Here is a 21,233-nt window from a genome sequence, read left to right as displayed (position 1 = left end):
AGAAGTTGTTGTCAGGAGACATCATCATGGTGATCTGTGCAGGACAGCTAAAAAAGAACCACTTCAGTCAGAGGAGCCATCACCTGAGTGGGGGCCTAAATGGGATTATTAATGACTGGGTCATAAATAATGTAGCGGTATTATTTGGCTTTTAAGTTTTATTATTGGCATTGTTGGCCATGTATTTTGTAATATGCACTTTATTGTGTTTTGTTATGTGAGTGATTAACCTCCGCACTGCACCCACCCTTGGTCCGCGTGAAAAATGTCTTGTGTGAAAAAGATTGGGGACCACTGTTCTGGTAGATAATTGGTGTCCTTCGGTTGTCTGGGCTAGTGCCTGATAACATAACTGCAGTTGGTTGTGATAGCTTTTCTGCCTCTGGATGTAGACAAGAATGTTCACTGACAACAACTATGAGTTTGATGAAGAATTTTTAAAAAATCTATTAAAAAGTTGTGTGTGTATAAATATATTGTGGGGATTCGCTCTGGTAGACAGGACAAGCGGGTGCAGTATAGAGGCAGACACGTTTGTAACTCAAAAACGGCAGTGTTTATTCACACTAGTTGCAGGTTCACAGTATGACAGTCCATTTTCAGTATTGGTGTTAGTTCACACACAAAACAGTTCATACAGAAAAAACATTCACCTTTTGATCCTGGGTGTTTAATCCACACCCGGCTGAATGCTCAGCCTCAGAAAGTCCACATGCAGGCTTTAGGCGGCATGCTCGCCCGACACACTGTCTTCAGCTTTCAGCCCACACACAGGCCTCAGATGTCAGCAGAGTTACAGACCGCTTCAGTGTCAGAGAGGAGTAATACACCCATCTGACACTGCTGGCTGTTTTTTATAGGCCTGTCAAAACCTGGCCTGGACCATGGGGAGTAGTCACCCACTCAGCACTTTGACTACTCCCAGTAAGAGCCATTCCAGATCAGCTATTTACAGCCATACTAGCTAGCAAGGTGTCAAACAGCAACTGCTGCTGACACAGAAAACTGGCTATTACTCCACCGAGGCCAGGAACCTTGGTAACACATACCGATCATCTACGATGATTCCTTGTACCTTCTTACAATATATATATCTCAAACCAATATAAATTAGTGATTTCTAATCTGCAGGTTTCCCATGAAAGACCCAGAACGTCTCGCTAAGTGGATTGAAGCTGTCCAGAGAGATGATTGGAAACCCTCCATTCACAGCAAAGTCTGCAGTGACCACTTCACGGAGAAAGACTACATGATACGTCCTGGTGCTGCCTGTCCTTACTTGCGTATGGATGCTGTGCCCACTCCCATCTATCCTATCCAACGGAAGAAAAAGACTAAAAAGAGAAAATATACCAAGAAAACAGCAAGTGAAAATTCAGAACTCAAGGAAGTGAAGGGTGGGGATATGACTCAGGAGACCCCGAGTGAGTGTGGTGTGAACCGCAGCCGTGGGGAGGAAATGGAAACACAGAGTGAAGTGAAAGTAATAGAAAGACATGTCGAAAAGCAGGGAACTCAGATGGAGGAAGGGGCACAGGGCAAGAATCAGACAGTGGAGACATCGCAGATAAAGAGTGAGGATGGAACACAGGCAGTAGATAAGCAGGTTGAGAAGCAGGTGGTGGAATTGCAGGTTGAGAAGCAACCAATAGACTTGCAGGTTGAAAAGCAGGTGATGGAATCACAGGTTGAGACCCAGGAGGTGGAATCTCAGAATGAGAAGCAGGCAGTGGAATCACAGGTTGACAAGCAGGTGGTAGAATCACAGATTGAGAAGCAAGCAGTAGAATCACAGGTTGAAAAACAGGTGTTGGAATCTCGGGGTGAGAAGCAGGAGGTGGAATCTGAGGTTGAGGAGCAGGAGGTGGAATCTGAGGTTGAGGAGCAGGCAGTGGAATTGCAGGTTGAGGAGGGAAGAAAAAATGAGGCGCAGACAGTTGAAGTACAAGGAGGGAAAAATGAGGAGGAAACACAGGACAAAAAGCAGATTGCAGAAGGGCAGGAAGAGAAGCAGGTAATGGAAATAAAGAACAAGAAGAATGGGGAGAAAACACAGAGTGAGAAGCAGGCCGAGGAAGGTCAGAGTGAGAACGTAAAGGCAGTAGCAACGAATGAGCCTCAGGTAGTAGAAACTCGGGGTGCAAATATGGAATCAGAAACCTACGATGATCAGCAGGAAGTGGATGCGCAGGTAACAGAAGGTGAAAGGGTGGAAACAACACAACCTGCTGATAAGCAAACGGTGGAGGCAAGGGGCAAGAAGCAGGGGACAGGGGCACTGACTGGGAATCGTTTACCAGACATGACAGTTGTAGTGAACCAGACTAGTTGGAACCTGCCATCCAGACCTCCTTGTGAGAACATGGCTGATTACATTCCTGTTGACCATGCGTACTCTGCTGTTTCTGGCGACAAGGAGAACGATGTCCCCGCCCCTGTTGCTGACCCACAAGTTGTTAAATTACGGAGAAAGATCAAAACCTTACAGAAGCAAGTTCTGCGCCAAGGAGTCAAGATCAAGAGCCTGAAAAAGACACTGGTTGATTTACGGAAAAACAACATGATGGAGAGAGATCCAGAGCAGGTGATTGCAGAGCACTGTAGTGGCCTCACTCAGGTTCTGTTCACACAGCAGCTGAAAAATGGTTACCGGCGGCACAGTGTCACCCAGTACTCCAGCCTCATGAAGGAGTTTGCTTTGAATCTGTACTATGCCTCTCCAAAGGCCTACAAATTCTGCCGCCTGTTTCTGTGTCTTCCACACCCTGTATCGTTAAGAAACTGGAAAGCAGCCACTGAGGGGAACCTGGGACCTTCAGCAGAGGAATGGGCACATGAAGAACATGCACCAGGGATATCTGCATGTGAGGGGCATTTATTGGATACTCCAATGCAGGAATTTTCTTTGCAAGGGCCATCAAGTCAAGAGGGACATTTGCCAGAGGTCACAATGGAGGAAGGACATTTGTCAGTGATTCCAGTGCCAGAGGAACATTTGTCAGTGATTCCAGTGTCGGAGGAACATTTGTCAGTGATTCCAGTGTCGGAGGAACATTTGTCAGTGATTCCAGTGTCGGAGGAACATTTGTCAGTGATTCCAGTGCCGGAGGAACATTTGTCAGTGATTCCAGTGCCGGAGGAACATTTGTCAGTGATTCCAGTGCCGGAGGAACATTTGTCAGTGATTCCAGTGCCGGAGGAACATTTGTCAGTGATTCCAGTGTCGGAGGAACATTTGTCAGTGATTCCAGTGTCGGAGGAACATTTGTCAGTGATTCCAGTGCCGGAGGAACATTTGTCAGTGATTCCAGTGCCGGAGGAACATTTGTCAGTGATTCCAGTGCAGGAGGGACATTTGTCATTGATTTCAGTACAGGAAGGACGTTTGTCAATGATTCCAGTACAGGAAGGATGTTTGTCAGTGATTCCAGTGCAGGATGGACACTCGTTGGTGATTCCAGTGCAGGAGGAACATTTTTCAGTAATTCCAATGCAGGAGGAATATTTGCAGGAAAAAGCACAAGAATGAACATTGCTTCATAAAACAAAACTGCTGTGCTATCCAGTTTGTTTAAAGGAGACCTACCAATAGCATTCGACAAAAGCAACTTTACTGCACAGAAAATCAATTCAGTGTTGTCATAGTGTGGCTCTAAATTGCAATCAATTTCTATAATCCAGTTAACTTGAGCAGTGGTAGTTATGATAGTCATTGATGGGAAAGCTGATTGGGTTCCAAACAATGTTTGTGTGGCAATACTGAAATGCCACAGTACATGACAGGTAGTATTGTCATGGGGACATCAGAACAGAGGCTCGGTTACATGATTTGCAAACACACAGCTTCATGATGGTAGATCTACAGCTGAAGCGTTGGGCTTCAGGGTAGTGGGAATGTCGCTATAAAAGTGAAGTCTCCTTTAAGAATATGTTAAAGGCTATGAACACATTTGGGGAATTTTTTTAAGATTGCATTTTACTCATTTTGGGCTAAAAATATATTTTTTAAATAGGTCTTATTAACATTTTCAGCCGTTTTTGAGATACAGGGGTTAAAAATCAGTCTGTTTGCAGAGTATCACTTCTCATTCCTATAAGTGACGGCTCATGTGACGCTCCTGACCTCAGTTTGATAGTTTTTATGAGGTCAGGAGATCAGATATAAGGCTTCACATGATGGGACTGAGAAGTGATATTCTGCAACCAGACTGATTTTAAAAATCATACCCTTGTGTGTCAAGAACGGCTGAAAATTGTTAATAAAGACCAACTGAAAACAATAGTTATTAGCCCAAAAGGAGTAAAATGCAATCATAAAAAATTGACTCAAAGGTGTCCATAGCCTTTCAAGCCTTTACTTTTCATTTTGCTTTAATTATAATTGAACTGAGTAGAATTAAAGAAGCTTTCCAGAGAGAATTTAAAAAGAAAGGGCCAAAAAATGTTACAAATTACAAAGAAGCATTACTCATCTCCACCAGTCACCCACCCCTGCTATTCCAATGCTGCTTTGGTCCTAGCTGCTCTCAACCTGAGTGGGCATTTCAGGCATGTTAAGCTGGGACAGGTAGTGGAGAGGTGGAGAGCGCGGGGACCAGAGCAGTGTCAGAGTGACATTGGCAGGGGATCGGTGGAAGTGAGTAATGCTTCTTTATTTTTAACATTTTCTGACATGTTTTTTGTTTAAATCCTCCCCAGGAAACCCCTTTAACATCTGCTACGGTAACAACGTCATAACCTCATCTCATATTTTGAAGGATCTTGCTGTTGGCCATAGGTCCTGGCCCAGTCTGTCATGTCCTATGCAAATAAACTGGAGATGTTGCAATACACTGCACTGGTATATGACTGATGCGCTAGTTTGTGGTGTAATCCTTATTTCTTCCCCCTCTCACTGATGTAAAGTGACTTCTGGAGGCACACAATTGTTATTTTGTTTTATTCACCAATCCCTAGATCAGTGGTGGCGAACATATGGCACGGGTGCCAGAGGCGGCACTCCAAGCCCTCTCTGGAAAAAGTCTATGGTGTACCAATATGCCTTAGGTCCCTTTCACATGGGTGTCGCTGAAGAGGTCACGATGCGTTGCGGGAAGCCCGCGCGAGTGCGCACGCAATTTAAGTCGGTTTTGTCTGCGATTGCGTTGCGTTGTTCAGTTTCTTCCGTGCGAGTGCAAAGCATTTTAATGGTTATGATGGAAAATAATAGCATTCTTTAATACAGAATGCTAAGTAAAATGTCTATTAGGCCTCATGTACACGACCGTATTTTTTTGCGGTCCGCAAAACGGGGTTCAGTTTTTCCGTGATCCGTGACCGTTTTTTCGTCCGTGGGTCTTCCTTGATTTTTGGAGGATCCACGGACATGAAAAAAAAGGCTCCGCCTGGCCGTGCGGAGCCAAATGGATCCGTCCTGAATTACAATGCAAGTCAATGGGGACGGATCCGTTTGACGTTAACACAATATGGTGCAATTTCAAACTGATCCGTCCCCCATTGACTTTCAATGTAAAGTCTGGAGTTAATATACCATCGGATCGGAGTTTTCTCCAATCCGATGGTATATTTTAACTTGAAGTGTCCCCATCACCATGGGAACGCCTCTATGTTAGACTATACCGTCGGATTTGAGTTACATGGTGATGGGGACGCTTCAGGTTAGAATATACTGGGAGGGAGGGGGGCCCACTGGCCACCAATGAGTTAACTACAGGGGAGGGAGGGGGGGGGGCGGCCGCACTGGCCACCAATGAGTTAACTACAGGGGAGGGAGGGGGTCCCACTGGCCACCAATGAGTTAACTACAGGGGAGGGAGGGGGTCCCACTGGCCACCAATGAGTTAACTACAGGGGGGGGGGGGCGGCCGCACTGGCCACCAATGTGTTAACTACAGGGGGGGGGCCCACTGGCCACCAATGAGTTAACTACAGGGGAGGGAGGGGGGGGGCCGGCCGCACTGGCCACCAATGAGTTAACTACAGGGGAGGGAGGGGGGGGGGGCGCACTGGCCACCAATGTGTTAACTACAGGGGGGGGGGCCCACTGGCCACCAATGAGTTCCATGGGAACGCCTCTATGTTAGAATATACCGTCTGATTTGAGTTACATGGTGATGGGGACGCTTCAGGTTAGAATATACTGGGAGGGAGGGGGGCCCACTGGCCACCAATGAGTTAACTACAGGGGAGGGAGGGGGGGGGGGGCCGGCCGCACTGGCCACCAATGAGTTAACTACAGGGGGGGGGGGGGGGCGACCGCACTGGCCACCAATGTGTTAACTACAGGGGGGGGGGCCCACTGGCCACCAATGAGTTCCATGGGAACGCCTCTATGTTAGAATATACCGTCGGATTTGAGTTACATGGTGATGGGGACGCTTCAGGTTAGAATATACTGGGAGGGAGGGGGGCCCACTGGCCACCAATGAGTTAACTACAGGGGGGGGGGGGCGGCCGCACTGGCCACCAATGTGTTAACTACAGGGGGGGGGGGCCACTGGCCACCAATGAGTTAACTACAGGGGAGGGAGGGGGGGGGGGCGGCCGCACTGGCCACCAATGAGTTAACTACAGGGGAGGGAGGGGGGGGCGGCCGCACTGGCCACCAATGTGTTAACTACAGGGGGGGGGCCCACTGGCCACCAATGAGTTCCATGGAAACGCCTCTATGTTAGAATATACCCCGTCGGATTTGAGTTACATGGTGATGGGGACGCTTCAGGTTAGAATATACTGGGAGGGAGGGGGGCCCACTGGCCACCAATGAGTTAACTACAGGAGGGGGGGGGGGGGGGGCGGCCGCACTGGCCACCAATGTGTTAACTACAGGGGGGGGGGCCCACTGGCCACCAATGAGTTAACTACAGGGGAGGGGGGGGGGGGCGGCCGCACTGGCCACCAATGAGTTAACTACAGGGGAGGGAGGGGGGGCGGCCGCACTAGCCACCAATGTGTTAACTACAGGGGGGGGGGCCCACTGGCCACCAATGAGTTCCATGGGAATGCCTCTATGTTAGAATATACCGTCGGATTTGAGTTACATGGTGATGGGGACGCTTCAGGTTAGAATATACTGGGAGGGAGGGGGGCCCACTGGCCACCAATGAGTTAACTACAGGGGAGGGGGGGGGGCGGCCGCACTGGCCACCAATGAGTTAACTACAGGGGAGGGAGGGGGGCCCACTGGCCACCAATGAGTTAACTACAGGGGAGGGAGGGGGGGGGGGCGGCCGCACTGGCCACCAATGAGTTAACTACAGGGGAGGGAGGGGGGGGGGCGGCCGCACTGGCCACCAATGTGTTAACTACAGGGGGGGGGGCCCACTGGCCACCAATGAGTTCCATGGGAACGCCTCTATGTTAGAATATACCGTCGGATTTGAGTTACATGGTGATGGGGACGCTTCAGGTTAGAATATACTGGGAGGGGGGCCCACTGGCCACCAATGAGTTAACTACAGGGGAGGGAGGGGGGGGGCCGGCCGCACTGGCCACCAATGAGTTAACTACAGGGGAGGGAGGGGGGGGGGGCGGCCGCACTGGCCACCAATGTGTTAACTACAGGGGGGGGGCCCACTGGCCACCAATGAGTTCCATGGAAACGCCTCTATGTTAGAATATACCCCGTCGGATTTGAGTTACATGGTGATGGGGACGCTTCAGGTTAGAATATACTGGGAGGGAGGGGGGCCCACTGGCCACCAATGAGTTAACTACAGGAGGGGGGGGGGGGCGGCCGCACTGGCCACCAATGTGTTAACTACAGGGGGGGGGGGCCCACTGGCCACCAATGAGTTAACTACAGGGGAGGGGGGGGGGGCGGCCGCACTGGCCACCAATGAGTTAACTACAGGGGAGGGAGGGGGGGGCGGCCGCACTGGCCACCAATGTGTTAACTACAGGGGGGGGGGCCCACTGGCCACCAATGAGTTCCATGGGAATGCCTCTATGTTAGAATATACCGTCGGATTTGAGTTACATGGTGATGGGGACGCTTCAGGTTAGAATATACTGGGAGGGAGGGGGGCCCACTGGCCACCAATGAGTTAACTACAGGGGAGGGGGGGGGGCGGCCGCACTGGCCACCAATGAGTTAACTACAGGGGAGGGAGGGGGGCCCACTGGCCACCAATGAGTTAACTACAGGGGAGGGGGGGGGTGGCCGCACTGGCCACCAATGTGTTAACTACAGGGGGGGGGCCCACTGGCCACCAATGAGTTAACTACAGGGGAGGGAGGGGGGGGGGGGCGGCCGCACTGGCCACCAATGAGTTAACTACAGGGGAGGGAGGGGGGGGGCGGCCGCACTGGCCACCAATGTGTTAACTACGGGGGGGGGGCCCACTGGCCACCAATGTGTTAACTACAGGGGGGGGGGGGCCCACTGGCAGTCATGTACACAGTTCTTTTAGTATATTCTAACCTGAAGCGTCCCCAACGCCTCTGTGTTAGAATATACTGTCGGTTCTGAGTTTTCACGAAGTGAAAACTCAGCTATGAAAAAGCTTTTATGCAGACGGATCTTCGGATCCGTCTGTATAAAAAGTAAACTACGGCCACGGATCACGGACACGGATGCCAATCTTGTGTGCATCCGTGTTCTTTCACGGACCCATTGACTTGAATGGGTCCGTGAACCGTTGGCCGTGAAAAAAATAGGACAGGTCATATTTTTTTCACGGCCAGGAAACACAGATGCGGCTGCAAAACGGTGCATTTTCCGATTTTTCCACGGACCCATTGAAAGTCAATGGGTCCGCGAAAAAAAACGGCACAACGGCCACGGGTGCACACAATGGTCGTGTGCATGAGGCCTAAAGGGTTAAAAAAATAATAAAATGACTCACCTCATCCACTTGATCGCGCAGCCATTATCATAGTCTTCTTCTTGCAGGACCTGCACTGACGTCACCGAGCTCACCACATGGTGAGCGCAATGACTTCAGCGCAGGTCCTTTTGCAGGTCTTGCAAGAAGAACAAAGAAGAGGATAACGGGCTGTGCGAACAAGTGGATGAGGTGAGTTACATTTTTTATTATTTTTTAACCCTTAATGGACATTTTACTTAGCATTCTGTATTAAAGAATGCTATTATTTTCCATTATAACCATGTTATAATGGAAAATAATAAAGTAAATGGACTTTAATGGGGTCCTGGGGCTTATCTCATTATCTCCTTAGCGACCATCCGTGAAAATCGCATTGCATCCGCGCTTGCTTGCGGATGCAATGCGATTTTTGCACAGCCCCATTCACTTCTATGGGGCATGCGTTGAGTGAAAAACGCTGAATATAGAACATGCTGCGATTTTCACGCAACGCACAAGTGATGCGTGAAAAACATCGCTCATGTACACAGCTACACAGCCCCATTGAAATGAATATGTCAGGATTCAGTGCAGGTGCAATGCGTTCACGTCACACATTGCACCCGCGCGGAATACTCGCCCGTGTGAAAGGGGCCCTTAGACTTTTCCTGCCATTCATCAGCGCTGGGCGCACTATGAACAGCACAGGCAGCGCATTGGATGTAGGCAGGCTATTATAGCTAAATGATAAAGTACATGGAAGATATACTATATTGGACTGTAATATTCAGAGTAAATTGTCGTGTTGGCACTTTGCGATAAATAAGTGGGTTTTGGGTTGCAGTTTGGGCACTTGATCTGTAAAAGGTTTACCATCACTGCTCTAGAGTCACCACCATACTACTGTTAATTTGTTTTAGCCATCAGTCTGCAGAGTCACCACCACTTATTATTTTTTCTTAAGGGCATTGTCCAGGTAGATGGCAGAAAAGCTGAATTAAAGGGAACACTGATGCACTCTACTATGCCTAGACTCTGGAATTAAGGGAAACCAAGTATTAGGCTATTTTCACACTAGCGGCAGGACTGATCCGACAGGCTGTTCACCCTGTCGGATCCGTCCTGCCGCTATTTCGCCGGACCGTCCCCATTGACTATAATGGGGATGGGGGTGGAGCTCCGGCGCAGCGCGGCGAAAGGCCGCCGGGCTAAAAGTACTGCATGTCTGACTTTTTAGTCCGGTGGCCTCTCACCGCGAACTACCGTGCTGCGACGGAGCTCCACCCCCGTCCCCATTATAGTCAATGGGGACGGAGTGGCGGCATTTTGGTGGTAGACCATGCTAGTAATAGTGTACTTTAGAGAGTACAATGTCCATCACTAGATTTTTTATTTTTTTTTCACAGCTCTTCTGGTATATTTGGTCATGCTTTGCTGGACTGTGTTCTAGGCTCTGTACAGAACACCCTTTAACCCCTTCCCGCCTATGGGCGTAACTGTACGTCCAAATTGCATGATAGTTTCTGTAATTGATGGTACAGTTACTCCCAAACTCTTACCAGAGTCTCCATTTTCCCCGACAGAGAAGATCCGGGAGCTCATTTATAATTGATGAAAAGATTTAAAAATAAAATAATCTACACATAATTGGTATCGCTGTGTCCGTAATGACCTTATCTATTACTTATCCCGCGCAGGAAACGCCGTAAAACAAACAAAAAAAAAATTAACCATGACTGAATTGCTGTATTTTTCATGTTACCGCTTTAAAAAATTGAATAAAAAGCAATAAAAAAGTCATATCTATTCTAAAGTGGTACCAATGAAAACTACAGCCCATCTCGCAAAAAAACAAGCCATCAGACCGCTGTGTTTGCTGAAATTTTTTTTTTTTTATGGATGTTAGTATATGGCGATGCAAAATATAACATTTTTAATGAAAGAAAATTATTTTATACTGCAAAAGTAGCAAAACATGAAAAAAATTATAAATTTGGTAACGCCATAACCGTATCCACCCATAGAACAAAATTATCATCTATAACATTAATCATAAATTTCAGAGACAAAGTCAGATTAGAAGAGGGGGGGTGGGGCAGCTGATAACTCTAGAACAAGGCATTTTTGTTTGATATATTACAACGTTTTTATAGTCTCTCGTACTATTGGTTTATAAAAAGTTGTCTGAACAGTTAGTGACCATTTAAATAGACACTTAAAACCTGGTGACTGACAAATCTGTTCTTCTAAAGGGATTGGTCATTGTGAACCATGCCTTAGTGCCAACCAGGTTCTGAATGCATGTTATATAGACACAATGGGAAAAAAAATGCTACAAAAGCATTGCTAAATACCTGGGTTTACATCAATCCTGGGATAGATAAATTATCTACAGATGTATAAAATTCAGGACTGTCGCTACTTTCCCTAGACGTGGGTTTTCTGTTAAGTTTACTTCAAGAGCACAATGGGCAATCCTGAAGGAAGGAAGAAAGAATCCAAGGGTAACAGCAAAAGACTCTACAAACTGCAAAATCTCTGTTAGGCTACATTCACACGTCAGTATTTTTCTATATCCCGATTTTCGGTCCGTTTTTTGCGGATCCGTTGTTCCTGAAAATGTTTCCGTATGTCAAATTTCAATAAGCAAATAAAGTTGTTTGGATTTCTTTGAAAAAAAATGTAAAAAAAAAAAGTGAATAAAAGTCTAGTTATGTGTTACCTCAGGTGCCATTTAATTTCCAGGAACGGAATCCGCATAAAACGGATGACATACGTAATGACATACGAATGTCTTCCGTTTTTTGCGGATCCATTGACTTTGTATTGGTCCAGGATCCGATTTTTGCGGAAAAGAATAGGACAAGTTTTATATTTTTTCGGACATGCGGAACGGAACAACGGAAACGGACAGCACACATCCGTTTTTTCCAGGACCCATTGAAAATGAATGGGTACAGAACTGGTCCAGATCTGTTCCGCATAAAACGGAACAGATCAGGAAAGAAAAAACGGACGTGTGAATGGACTCTTAATGTGTCCATTATTAGAAAAACACTGAACAACAATGGTGTTTTTGGAAAACCCCACAAAGAAAGATAATGCTGCCAACAAAAAAACACCTGAGAACACCTGTATGAAAATATTTTATGGACAGACAACAGTGGAACATATTTAGCACAATGCACATCTCTATGTTTAGAGGAAAAAGAAGACACACCAACACCAAAATCTCATCCCAACTGTGAAGCATAGTGGGGGCACCATCATGGTTTGGGACTGTGTTGCTGCCTTAGGGTCTGGATATCTTGCAGTCATTGAAGAAAGATTTCTAATTTGTATCAAAACATTTTACAGGGGAATAAAAAGACAGTAGTCCATGACCTGAAGAGACATAGGGTTATCCAATAAGATAACATCCCAAAGCACACAAGTAAATGAACTAAGGGTACTTTCACACTAGCGTTATTATTTTCCGGCGTTGAGTTCCGTCCTAGGGGCTCAATACCGGAACAGAACTGATCAGTTTTATCCTAATGCATTCTGAATGGAGAGAAATCCGTTCAGGATGCATCAGTTCAGTCTTTTTGCCATTTAAGGACGGAGAAAATACCGCAGCATGCTGCAGTTTTCTCTCCGGCCAAAAAGACTGAACACTTGCCGGCATTCGAAAAAAATGTATACCGGATCCGTTTTTTCCGGATTACACCGGCGAGACGGATCCGGCATTTCAATGCCATCAGTTTGCATACGGAACTGCCGCAAGTACCTTAAAGGGCTTCTGTCACCCCACTAAACCGTTTTTTTTTTTTGTTTACTAATAATCCCTACACTGCGATCTCTGCATACATAAGTTAAATCATCATTTTTGTTCAGTAGAATTTGATAAAAAGCGATTTTTAAAATATGCAAATTACCTTGCTACCAGCAAGTAGGGCGGCTACTTGATGGTAGCAGCCGCATCCTCCGACCCTAATGACGCCCCCTCCGCATTGTGATTGACAGGGCCAGGGAACGGAATCGTTCTCTTCTGGCCCTGCCTGTTTTCATTCAAAATCTGGCGCCTGCGCCGCGGCCGTACCTATCTTCAATCTGCGCAGGCGCACTGAGAGGCGGCCACTCGCTCCTCAATGCGCCTGCGCCGGGTGTAGATGTGACGTCATCGGCGCAGGCGCATTGAGGATGGAGCGGCCGAGAGAGTGGCCGCCTCTCAGTGCGTCACATCTACACCCGGCGCAGGCGCATTGAGGAGCGAGCGGCCGCCTCTCAGTGCGCCTGCGCAGATTGAAGATAGGTACGGCCGCGGCGCAGGCGCCAGATTTTGAATGAAAACAGGCAGGGCCAGAAGAGAACGATTCCGTTCCCTGGCCCTGTCAATCACAATGCGGAGGGGGCGTCATTAGGGTCGGAGGATGCGGCTGCTACCAGCAAGTAGCCGCCCTACTTGCTGGTAGCAAGGTAATTTACATATTATAAAAATAGCTTTTTATCAAATTCTACTGAACCAAAATTATTATTTAACTTATGTATGATGAGATCGCAGTGTAGGGATTATTAGTAAACAAAAAAAAAACGGTTTAGTGGGGTGACAAAAGCCCTTTAACTTTCTCTACATGATAAATGCCATTTGCTGAAGTGAGACAACCCCTTTAACATGTTCCTAGAAAAAAATGTTCAAAAGAAAGGCGAGGTGTGGATTTTGTGCTGACGTTTAATTCACACTCCTGACAGTCAACCAAGCAGCAGATCCTCTGTGGTCCGCTTTATATACTGCAGGCTAGACACACGTGACTGATCACATGTTCATGACATCATCAAAGGTCCTTTAGCCCGCTGGGATCTAGCTGCTAACTTTCAGAGTAGAGCCTGACTCCTCCTCTAACTGATCACATGATCATGAGATCATCAAAGGATCTTTAGCCCATGTCCGTGTGTTGTGGTAAACTCTGCTGGTGATAGAGCTGCCTGGAAGTCCGTACAGAGCGGCTTCTCCATCCACCTCCATACTTCCAGCTGCTGCAAACATTACCTGGGTGAGTAGAGCTGGTGGTTTGTAATATAGGATGTATTATATAATCAGCTATGTCTGACCTGTCCTCTGTGCGCACTGTAAAGGTGGTGCCATCCGTCACAATTACCTTGTGATATTGTCACTGCGCACCCCCGCCTCCCATTCATCTGTTTCTGGGAAAGCTGAGTGTCAACCAATACCGCAATTACAGTCCTCCAAATTAGGCTACTTTCACACTAGCGTTTTTCTTTTCCGGCGCTGAGTTCCGTCCTAGGAGCTCAATGCCGGAAAAGAACTGATCAGTTTTATCCCCATGCATTCTGAATGGAGAGAAATCCGTTCAGGATGCATCAGGATGTCTTCAGTTTAGTCACTGAACAGCGTTTCAAAATTCTGGCATTAATTTACATTGAAATGTATTAGTGCCGGTGTAACGTTATATTTCCCTACCCTCGTCACTTCCGGTCTCACTGGAAATGACGTGAGGAGGTGTGCCGCGCCGCACAGGCGCACAACGACGGGGTAGGGAAATTTCACAGCAGAGTTAGCTGGACACCGGCCGACACTGCGCATGCGCTGGGAGCCTCACCAGCGGTTAGGGTAGGGAAAAATTAGGCGCCAGTGTGCAGGCACTGTGATTGGATGGATGTTCTCAGCTGGACACCGGCCGACACTGCGCATGCGCTGGGAGCGGTTAGGGTAGGGAAAAAGCACTGGCCCATAATTTTTCCCTTCCCTAACTGCTGGTGAGGCTCCCAGCGCATGCGCAGTGTCGGCCGGTGTCCAGCTGAGAACATCTATCCGATCACCGCGCCTGCGCACTGGCCCGTAATTTCTCCCTACCCTAACCGCTGGTGAGGCTCCCGGCGCATGCGCAGTGTCGGCCGGTGTCCAGCTAACTCTGCTGTGAAATTTCCCTACCCCGTCGTTGTGCGCCGGCGCGGAACACCTCCTCACGTCATTTCCGGTGCGACCGGAAGTGACGAGGGTAGGGAAATCTCACGAGGTAGGAAAATATAACGTTACACCGGTCCCGGCATTAAAAATACCACAGAGTATAATGCGCAGTCGCCCTCCATTCATTGCTATGGGGCCGGCCAAAATAGCAGAGCGATGGCTCGGCTGTTTCCATCTGCCCCATAGAAATGAATGGGAGCAGGGGCCGCTGCCCCATGTTGTCATTATATGATGCAGAATTGTGTACATCTAAGTTTAAGATACTTATCCACCTTTTTGTGGATTGTTGGGGAACCACAAGGTAAGTACTACTCTTTTTTTCATTTTGCAGGGAGTCGTAGCTTCATATCTGTTGAGGTTGAGGACTGAGGTAGTAGTTCATTAAATTATAATAAACTTCTGCTATTTATTTTTATATATATATTTTTAAATCTAGTCAGGAGATGAATCCTGCTTTCTCCTCTCGTTCCTCGTATCATGAGGCCAAGATGAGGACCAAGAAAAGAAGTCACAAGGAGAAATACCGGCTCAAGTGTCTGCGACTCAGGAGAATGGCGAAGGCTATGATCTTTGTGAGTAATTACTGTCTTTTTTTAAAGAAATTGTATTCAATTTTTTGTAATATAAAGACATTTACAAATCCAGCAACGCACAGGCAGTAACAGGGAAACCAGAAAGTTCACCAGAGCAGGGTGCAAGTCCCATATAAAAGTGCAGAGATACATGTCAAAATATCTGAAAATGTAACGGGGTTACCTCAACCTGTGTCAAGCTAGGACCAGGGCTGTGGAGTCGGAGGCAATTTTGAGTACCTGGAGTCGGGAAAAATAAACTGACCGACTCTGACTCCTACTAAAAAAAAAAAAAGTTTAAATGTCCCAATTGACTAAAAGTTATAATTAATTACTTCTCTACTGTAAGAATAAAGGCCAATGCATGCAGTGCGTCACGTTACCGCAAAACAAACACGTTAAGTGACCATGAAGAAGCATGCTTTTCATATGCTTCACTATATGGCCCGCAACGCACAGTTAAGGAACGGCAATACTTATACAGTCTTGTGAAAAAATTAGGACACCCTTTGAAAGCATGTGGTTTTTTGTAACATTTTTAATAAATGGTTATTTCATCTCCGTTTCAACAATACAGAGAGATTAAAGTAATCCGACTAAACAAAGAAAACTGAAGAAAAGTCTTTTCAAGATCTTCTGTAAATGTCATTCTACAAAAATGCCTATTCTAACTGAGGAAAAAGATAGGACACCCTTGCCCCTAATAGCGAGTGTTACCTCCTTTGGCTGAAATAACTGCAGTGAGACGGTTCTTGTAGCCATCTACCAGTCTTCGACATCGGTCTGAGGAAATTTTACCCCACTCCTCAATGCAGAACTTTTTCAGCTGTGAGATGTTTGAGGGGTTTCTTGCACGTGCAGCCCTTTTCAAGTCACCCCACAGCATCTCAATGGGATTCAAATCTGGACTTTGACTTGGCCATTCCAGGACTCTCCATTTCTTCTTTTTCAGCCAATCTTTGGTTGATTTACTAGTATGTTTTGGGTCATTGTCATGTTGCATGGTCCAGTTCCGCTTCAGCTTTAATTTTCTAACTGATGGTCTCACATGTTCTTCAAGCACCTTCTGATACACAGTAGAATTCATCGTGGATTCTATGATGGTGAGCTGACCAGGTCCTGCTGCAGCAAAGCAGCCCCAAACCATGACACTTCCACCTCCATGCTTCACAGTTGGTATGAGGTTCTTTTCTTGGAATGCTGTGTTTGGTTTACGCCAAACATGTCCTCTGCTGTTGTGTCCAAATAATTCAATTTTGGACTCATCTGTCCAAAGAACATTATTCCAGAAGTCCTGGTCTTTGTCAACTTTATCGCTGGCAAATGTCAGTCTGGCCTCGATGTTTCTCTTGGAAAGCAAAGGTTTCCTCCTTGCACACCTCCCATGCAAGTTAAACTTGTACAGTCTCTTTCTGATTGTAGAGGCATGTACTTCTACATCAACAGTAGCCAGAGCCTGCTGTAGTTCTCGAGATGACACTTTAGGGTTTTTGGATACCTCTTTTAGCATCTTGCGGTCTGCTCTTTGGGTGAACTTGCTGGGGCGACCAGTCCTGGGCATGTTGGCAGTTGTTTTGAAAGCCCTCCACTTGTAGACTATCTTCCGGACAGTGGAATGGCTGATTTCAAAATCTTTTGAGATCTTTTTAAATCCCTTCCCAGACTCATAGGCTGCTACAATCTTTTTTCTGAAGTCCTCTGACAGCTCTTTTGCTCTCACCATGGTGCTCACTCTCACTTCAACAGTCAGGAGCACACCAAACTAAATGTCTGAGGTTTAAATAGGGCAAGCCTCATTCAACATGCAGAGTAACGATCTACTAATTATGTGCACCTGGTGTGATATACCTGTGTGAGATCTGAGCCAATTTAAGAGGGAATACATGTGAGGGTGTCCTATCTTTTTCCTCAGTTAGAATAGGCATTTTTGTAGAATGACATTTACAGAAGATCTTGAAAAGACTTTTCTTCAGTTTTCTTTGTTTAGTTGGATTACTTTAATCTCTCTGTATTGTTGAAACGGAGATGAAATAACCATTTATTAAAAATGTTACAAAAAACCACATGCTTTCAAAGGGTGTCCTAATTTTTTCACATGACTGTACTTTCCATTGTGTTGTGTTCCGCTGTTACAGGGAACGCAACGCCCATGGTTAACCTAGCCTCTCACTGGTAACTGATCAAGTAAATATGTTTTTTGCAGGACTAGACACTTGTATAAGTGAAGGGAATGGATAGTCAATAGTTCAAGACTGAAGCTGTAAACCATTTGAAAAACTGCTGTCATTCAGCTAAGACTATAAAAACTTGTAAACTCAGATTGTTAGCTTAAACTTTAAACATGACTATGGGATTCTGCTAGGGAAATCATGTTTTAAAATAAATGCCCCTGCCCCTTCCTGGATCCTCCCACTGCCCTATCTTCAGCAGAAGATCAGCGCACAAAGGAGAAGGCAGCGGCTTCTGCCCAACTACCGCTCTCTGCTATAAGAGCTCAGAAGAACTTGGTGGAACACATTGTTTGTTTGTCTTTTGCTTAAACTCTTCAATACAGTAGACTGATGGCTTCCTAGCCAGTAGTTCTGTGGTAATGACATGTATGTTGCCTTTCTTTCCTTCAAGGAATGTATAAAATACATTTGCATATTAAATACAGAGGAGTTACTGAAGAACCCCATGGATAAGAAATCTTGGGAGACGGGGGCGGCTATGTTTAGACCGGCTATTGCGGCGACCTGCACAACTAGGTCCCTGTCTGTATGGATTAACCAGATGGAAAAAACACTTATCAGCCGATACCCCCCGGGAAGAAATTATATCTTCTCTCCCAGTTTTGAAGCAGGCTTCAAGTTTTCTGGCAGATGCCTCAGCAGATCTGGTGAGGCTCTCTGCCAGGTCTACTGCTCTTTCAAACGCTACCCGTAGAGCCATCTGGTTAAGGTCCTGGTCGGGTGATGCGGGCTCAAAGAGTCTCCTCTGCGCTATTCCCTGTGAGGTGAATAGGCTCTTTGGGTCCACATTAGACAATATTTTAGATAAAGGGGTTTCCATCTGAATCCTGTTTTTTTTTCATCAAAGAAAACATTTTCGTTCCCAAGCCACAAAATCAGATCACAAATTAGAGTTCCGTTTCCTTCCAAAGAGGGGCGCCGTAAGATTCCTTACAAACAAGATTTTTTTAGATCCTGTCAAACAGGAGGCTCTACAGGGAGTGCAGAATTATTAGGCAAGTTGTATTTTTGAGGATTAATTTTATTATTGAACAACAACCATATTCTCAATGAACCCAAAAAACTCATTAATATCAAAGCTGAATATTTTTGGAAGTAGTTTTTAGTTTTGTTTTTAGTTTTAGCTATTTTAGGGGGATATCTGTGTGTGCAGGTGACTATTACTGTGCATAATTATTAGGCAACTTAACAAAAAACAAAAATATACCCATTTCAATTATTTATTTTTACCAGTGAAACCAATATAACATCTCAACATTCACAAATATACATTTCTGACATACAAAAACAAATCAGTGACCAATATAGCCACCTTTCTTTGCAAGGACACTCAAAAGCCTGCCATCCATGGATTCTGTCAGTGTTTTGATCTGTTCACCATCAACATTGCGTGCAGCAGCAACCACAGCCTCCCAGACACTGTTCAGAGAGGTGTACTGTTTTCCCTCCTTGTAAATCTCACATTTGATGATGGACCACAGGTTCTCAATGGGGTTCAGATCAGGTGAACAAGGAGGCCATGTCATTAGATTTTCTTCTTTTATACCCTTTCTTGCCAGCCACGCTGTGGAGTACTTGGACGCGTGTGATGGAGCATTGTCCTGCATGAAAATCATGTTTTTCTTGAAGGATGCAGACTTCTTCCTGTACCACTGCTTGAAGAAGGTGTCTTCCAGAAACTGGCAGTAGGACTGGGAGTTGAGCTTGACTCCATCCTCAACCCGAAAAGGCCCCACAAGCTCATCTTTGATGATACCAGCCCAAACCAGTACTCCACCTCCACCTTGCTGGCTTCTGAGTCGGACTGGAGCTCTCTGCCCTTTACCAATCCAGCCACGGGCCCATCCATCTGGCCCATCAAGACTCACTCTCATTTATCAGTCCATAAAACCTTAGAAAAATCAGTCTTGAGATATTTCTTGGCCCAGTCTTGACGTTTCAGCTTGTGTGTCTTGTTCAGTGGTGGTCGTCTTTCAGCCTTTCTTACCTTGGCCATGTCTCTGAGTATTGCACACCTTGTGCTTTTGGGCACTCCAGTGATGTTGCAGCTCTGAAATATGGCCAAACTGGTGGCAAGTGGCATCTTGGCAGCTGCACGCTTGACTTTTCTCAGTTCATGGGCAGTTATTTTGCACCTTGGTTTTTCCACACGCTTCTTGCGACCCTGTTGACTATTTTGAATGAAACGCTTGATTTTTCGATGATCACGCTTCAGAAGCTTTGCAATTTTAAGAGTGCTGCATCCCTCTGCAAGATATCTCACTATTTTTGACTTTTCTGAGCCTGTCAAGTCCTTCTTTTGACCCATTTTGCCAAATGAAAAGTTGCCTAATAATTATGCACACCTGATATAGGGTGTTGATGTAATTAGACCACACCCCTTCTCATTACAGAGATGCACATCACCTAATATGCTTAATTGGTAGTAGGCTTTCGAGCCTATACAGCTTGGAGTAAGACAACATGCATAAAGAGGATGATGTGGTCAAAATACTCATTTGCCTAATAATTCTGCACTCCCTGTAGAATCAGAGGTCTCTTCCCTTTTAAAAAAAATAAATCCGTCATTACAAGGGTTCTGATAGACCAGCGGGGTCAGGGGGTCTACTATCCCTTGTTCCTGATAAAAAAGCCAAATGGGAAGTTCAGGACAATCTTCAATCTGAAATGCCTAAATCAGTTTGTAATTTGCAAAAAATTCTAAATGAAATCTATAAGGTCTGCAGTAAATCTCCTTTTTCAGAATTTTTACATGGTAACAATCAATCTGGCAGATGCCTATTATCCTATCTACAGCTATCAAAAAGTTCGCAGATTCGCTGTCTACATATAAGGAGAGCTCGGTCACTTCCAGTATCAGGCTTTTCCCTTCGGCCTCTCCAGTGCGCCACATCTTTTCACAAAGATCATGGCAGATGTGGTAGGATACTTGCACCTGAAAGGAATAATTGTGGTCCCCTATCTGGACGACCTGATCGCCGCAGATTCCTATTCTTTTCTTCTCGACCATCTCAGAATTGTGAAAGAAACCCTTGGTTCCTTAGGATGGTTCATCAACCACCAAAAGTCAAAACTAAACCCAAGCCAGCAGAGGTTATTTCTGGGAGTACTTCTGGACACCCAGCATCTATCTTCCTTTTTGCCCCGAGAAAAACAGATCAACCTGGTAACTCAGGTAAAAATCTTATGTTCCAAAAGGACATCATCGATAAGAGACATCATGCGCTTGCTGGGACTTTTAACGTCAACAATAGCCTCTGTGAATTGGGCTCAGGCCCACACCAGGATCCTGCAGTCTTTCCTCCTTTCATCTTGGGACAAGACACAGAGTTCCTTGGAAAAGAAAATAAAGATCCCTCACCAAGTGAAAAAATCACTAAGCTGGTGGATGGTGGAGAAACATCTACAAACAGGAGTGCAGTGGCGGCCGAAGGACCAGATTACAGTGACCACTGATGCAAGCAGCAAGGGTTGGGGTGCCCATGCTCTACATGAAACTGGTACAGGGGACATGGGGTCTCCAGATGTCTTCAGCATCCACAAATCTGAGGGAATTGACAGTTGTCTTCCGAGCCTTCCCAGGTCTGAAACCAACTATCCAACACCACCATGTCAAAGTTCTTTCAGACAACACGACGACCGTGGCATACCTAAA

The 21,233-nt window shown here is 46.1% G+C and overlaps 1 protein-coding gene across 3 annotated transcripts in view; it reads left to right on the top strand.

Moving 5' to 3' along the window:
- The window catches only part of TBRG1 (transforming growth factor beta regulator 1), a 77,723-nt gene that overhangs the window by 32,636 nt on the left and 23,854 nt on the right, over positions 1-21,233 (top strand). Inside the window, exons 1-2 of one of the 3 annotated variants that reach the window (XM_040431273.1) lie at positions 13,709-13,840; positions 15,212-15,347. In XM_040431273.1, the coding sequence (XP_040287207.1) occupies positions 15,219-15,347 (129 nt within the window). In that variant the 5' untranslated portion in view covers positions 13,709-13,840; positions 15,212-15,218. Of the gene's footprint in view, positions 1-1,131; positions 4,327-13,708; positions 13,841-15,211; positions 15,348-21,233 lie in introns of those variants that run through there. The other 2 variants (XM_040431264.1, XM_040431255.1) reach the window with 2 other exon arrangements.

This window comes from Bufo bufo, chromosome 1, assembly GCF_905171765.1.
Source record: "Bufo bufo chromosome 1, aBufBuf1.1, whole genome shotgun sequence".
Classification (NCBI taxonomy): domain Eukaryota; kingdom Metazoa; phylum Chordata; class Amphibia; order Anura; family Bufonidae; genus Bufo; species Bufo bufo.
Note: the sequence above shows the minus strand (reverse complement) of the source record. Positions and strands in the feature narration are given on the sequence as shown.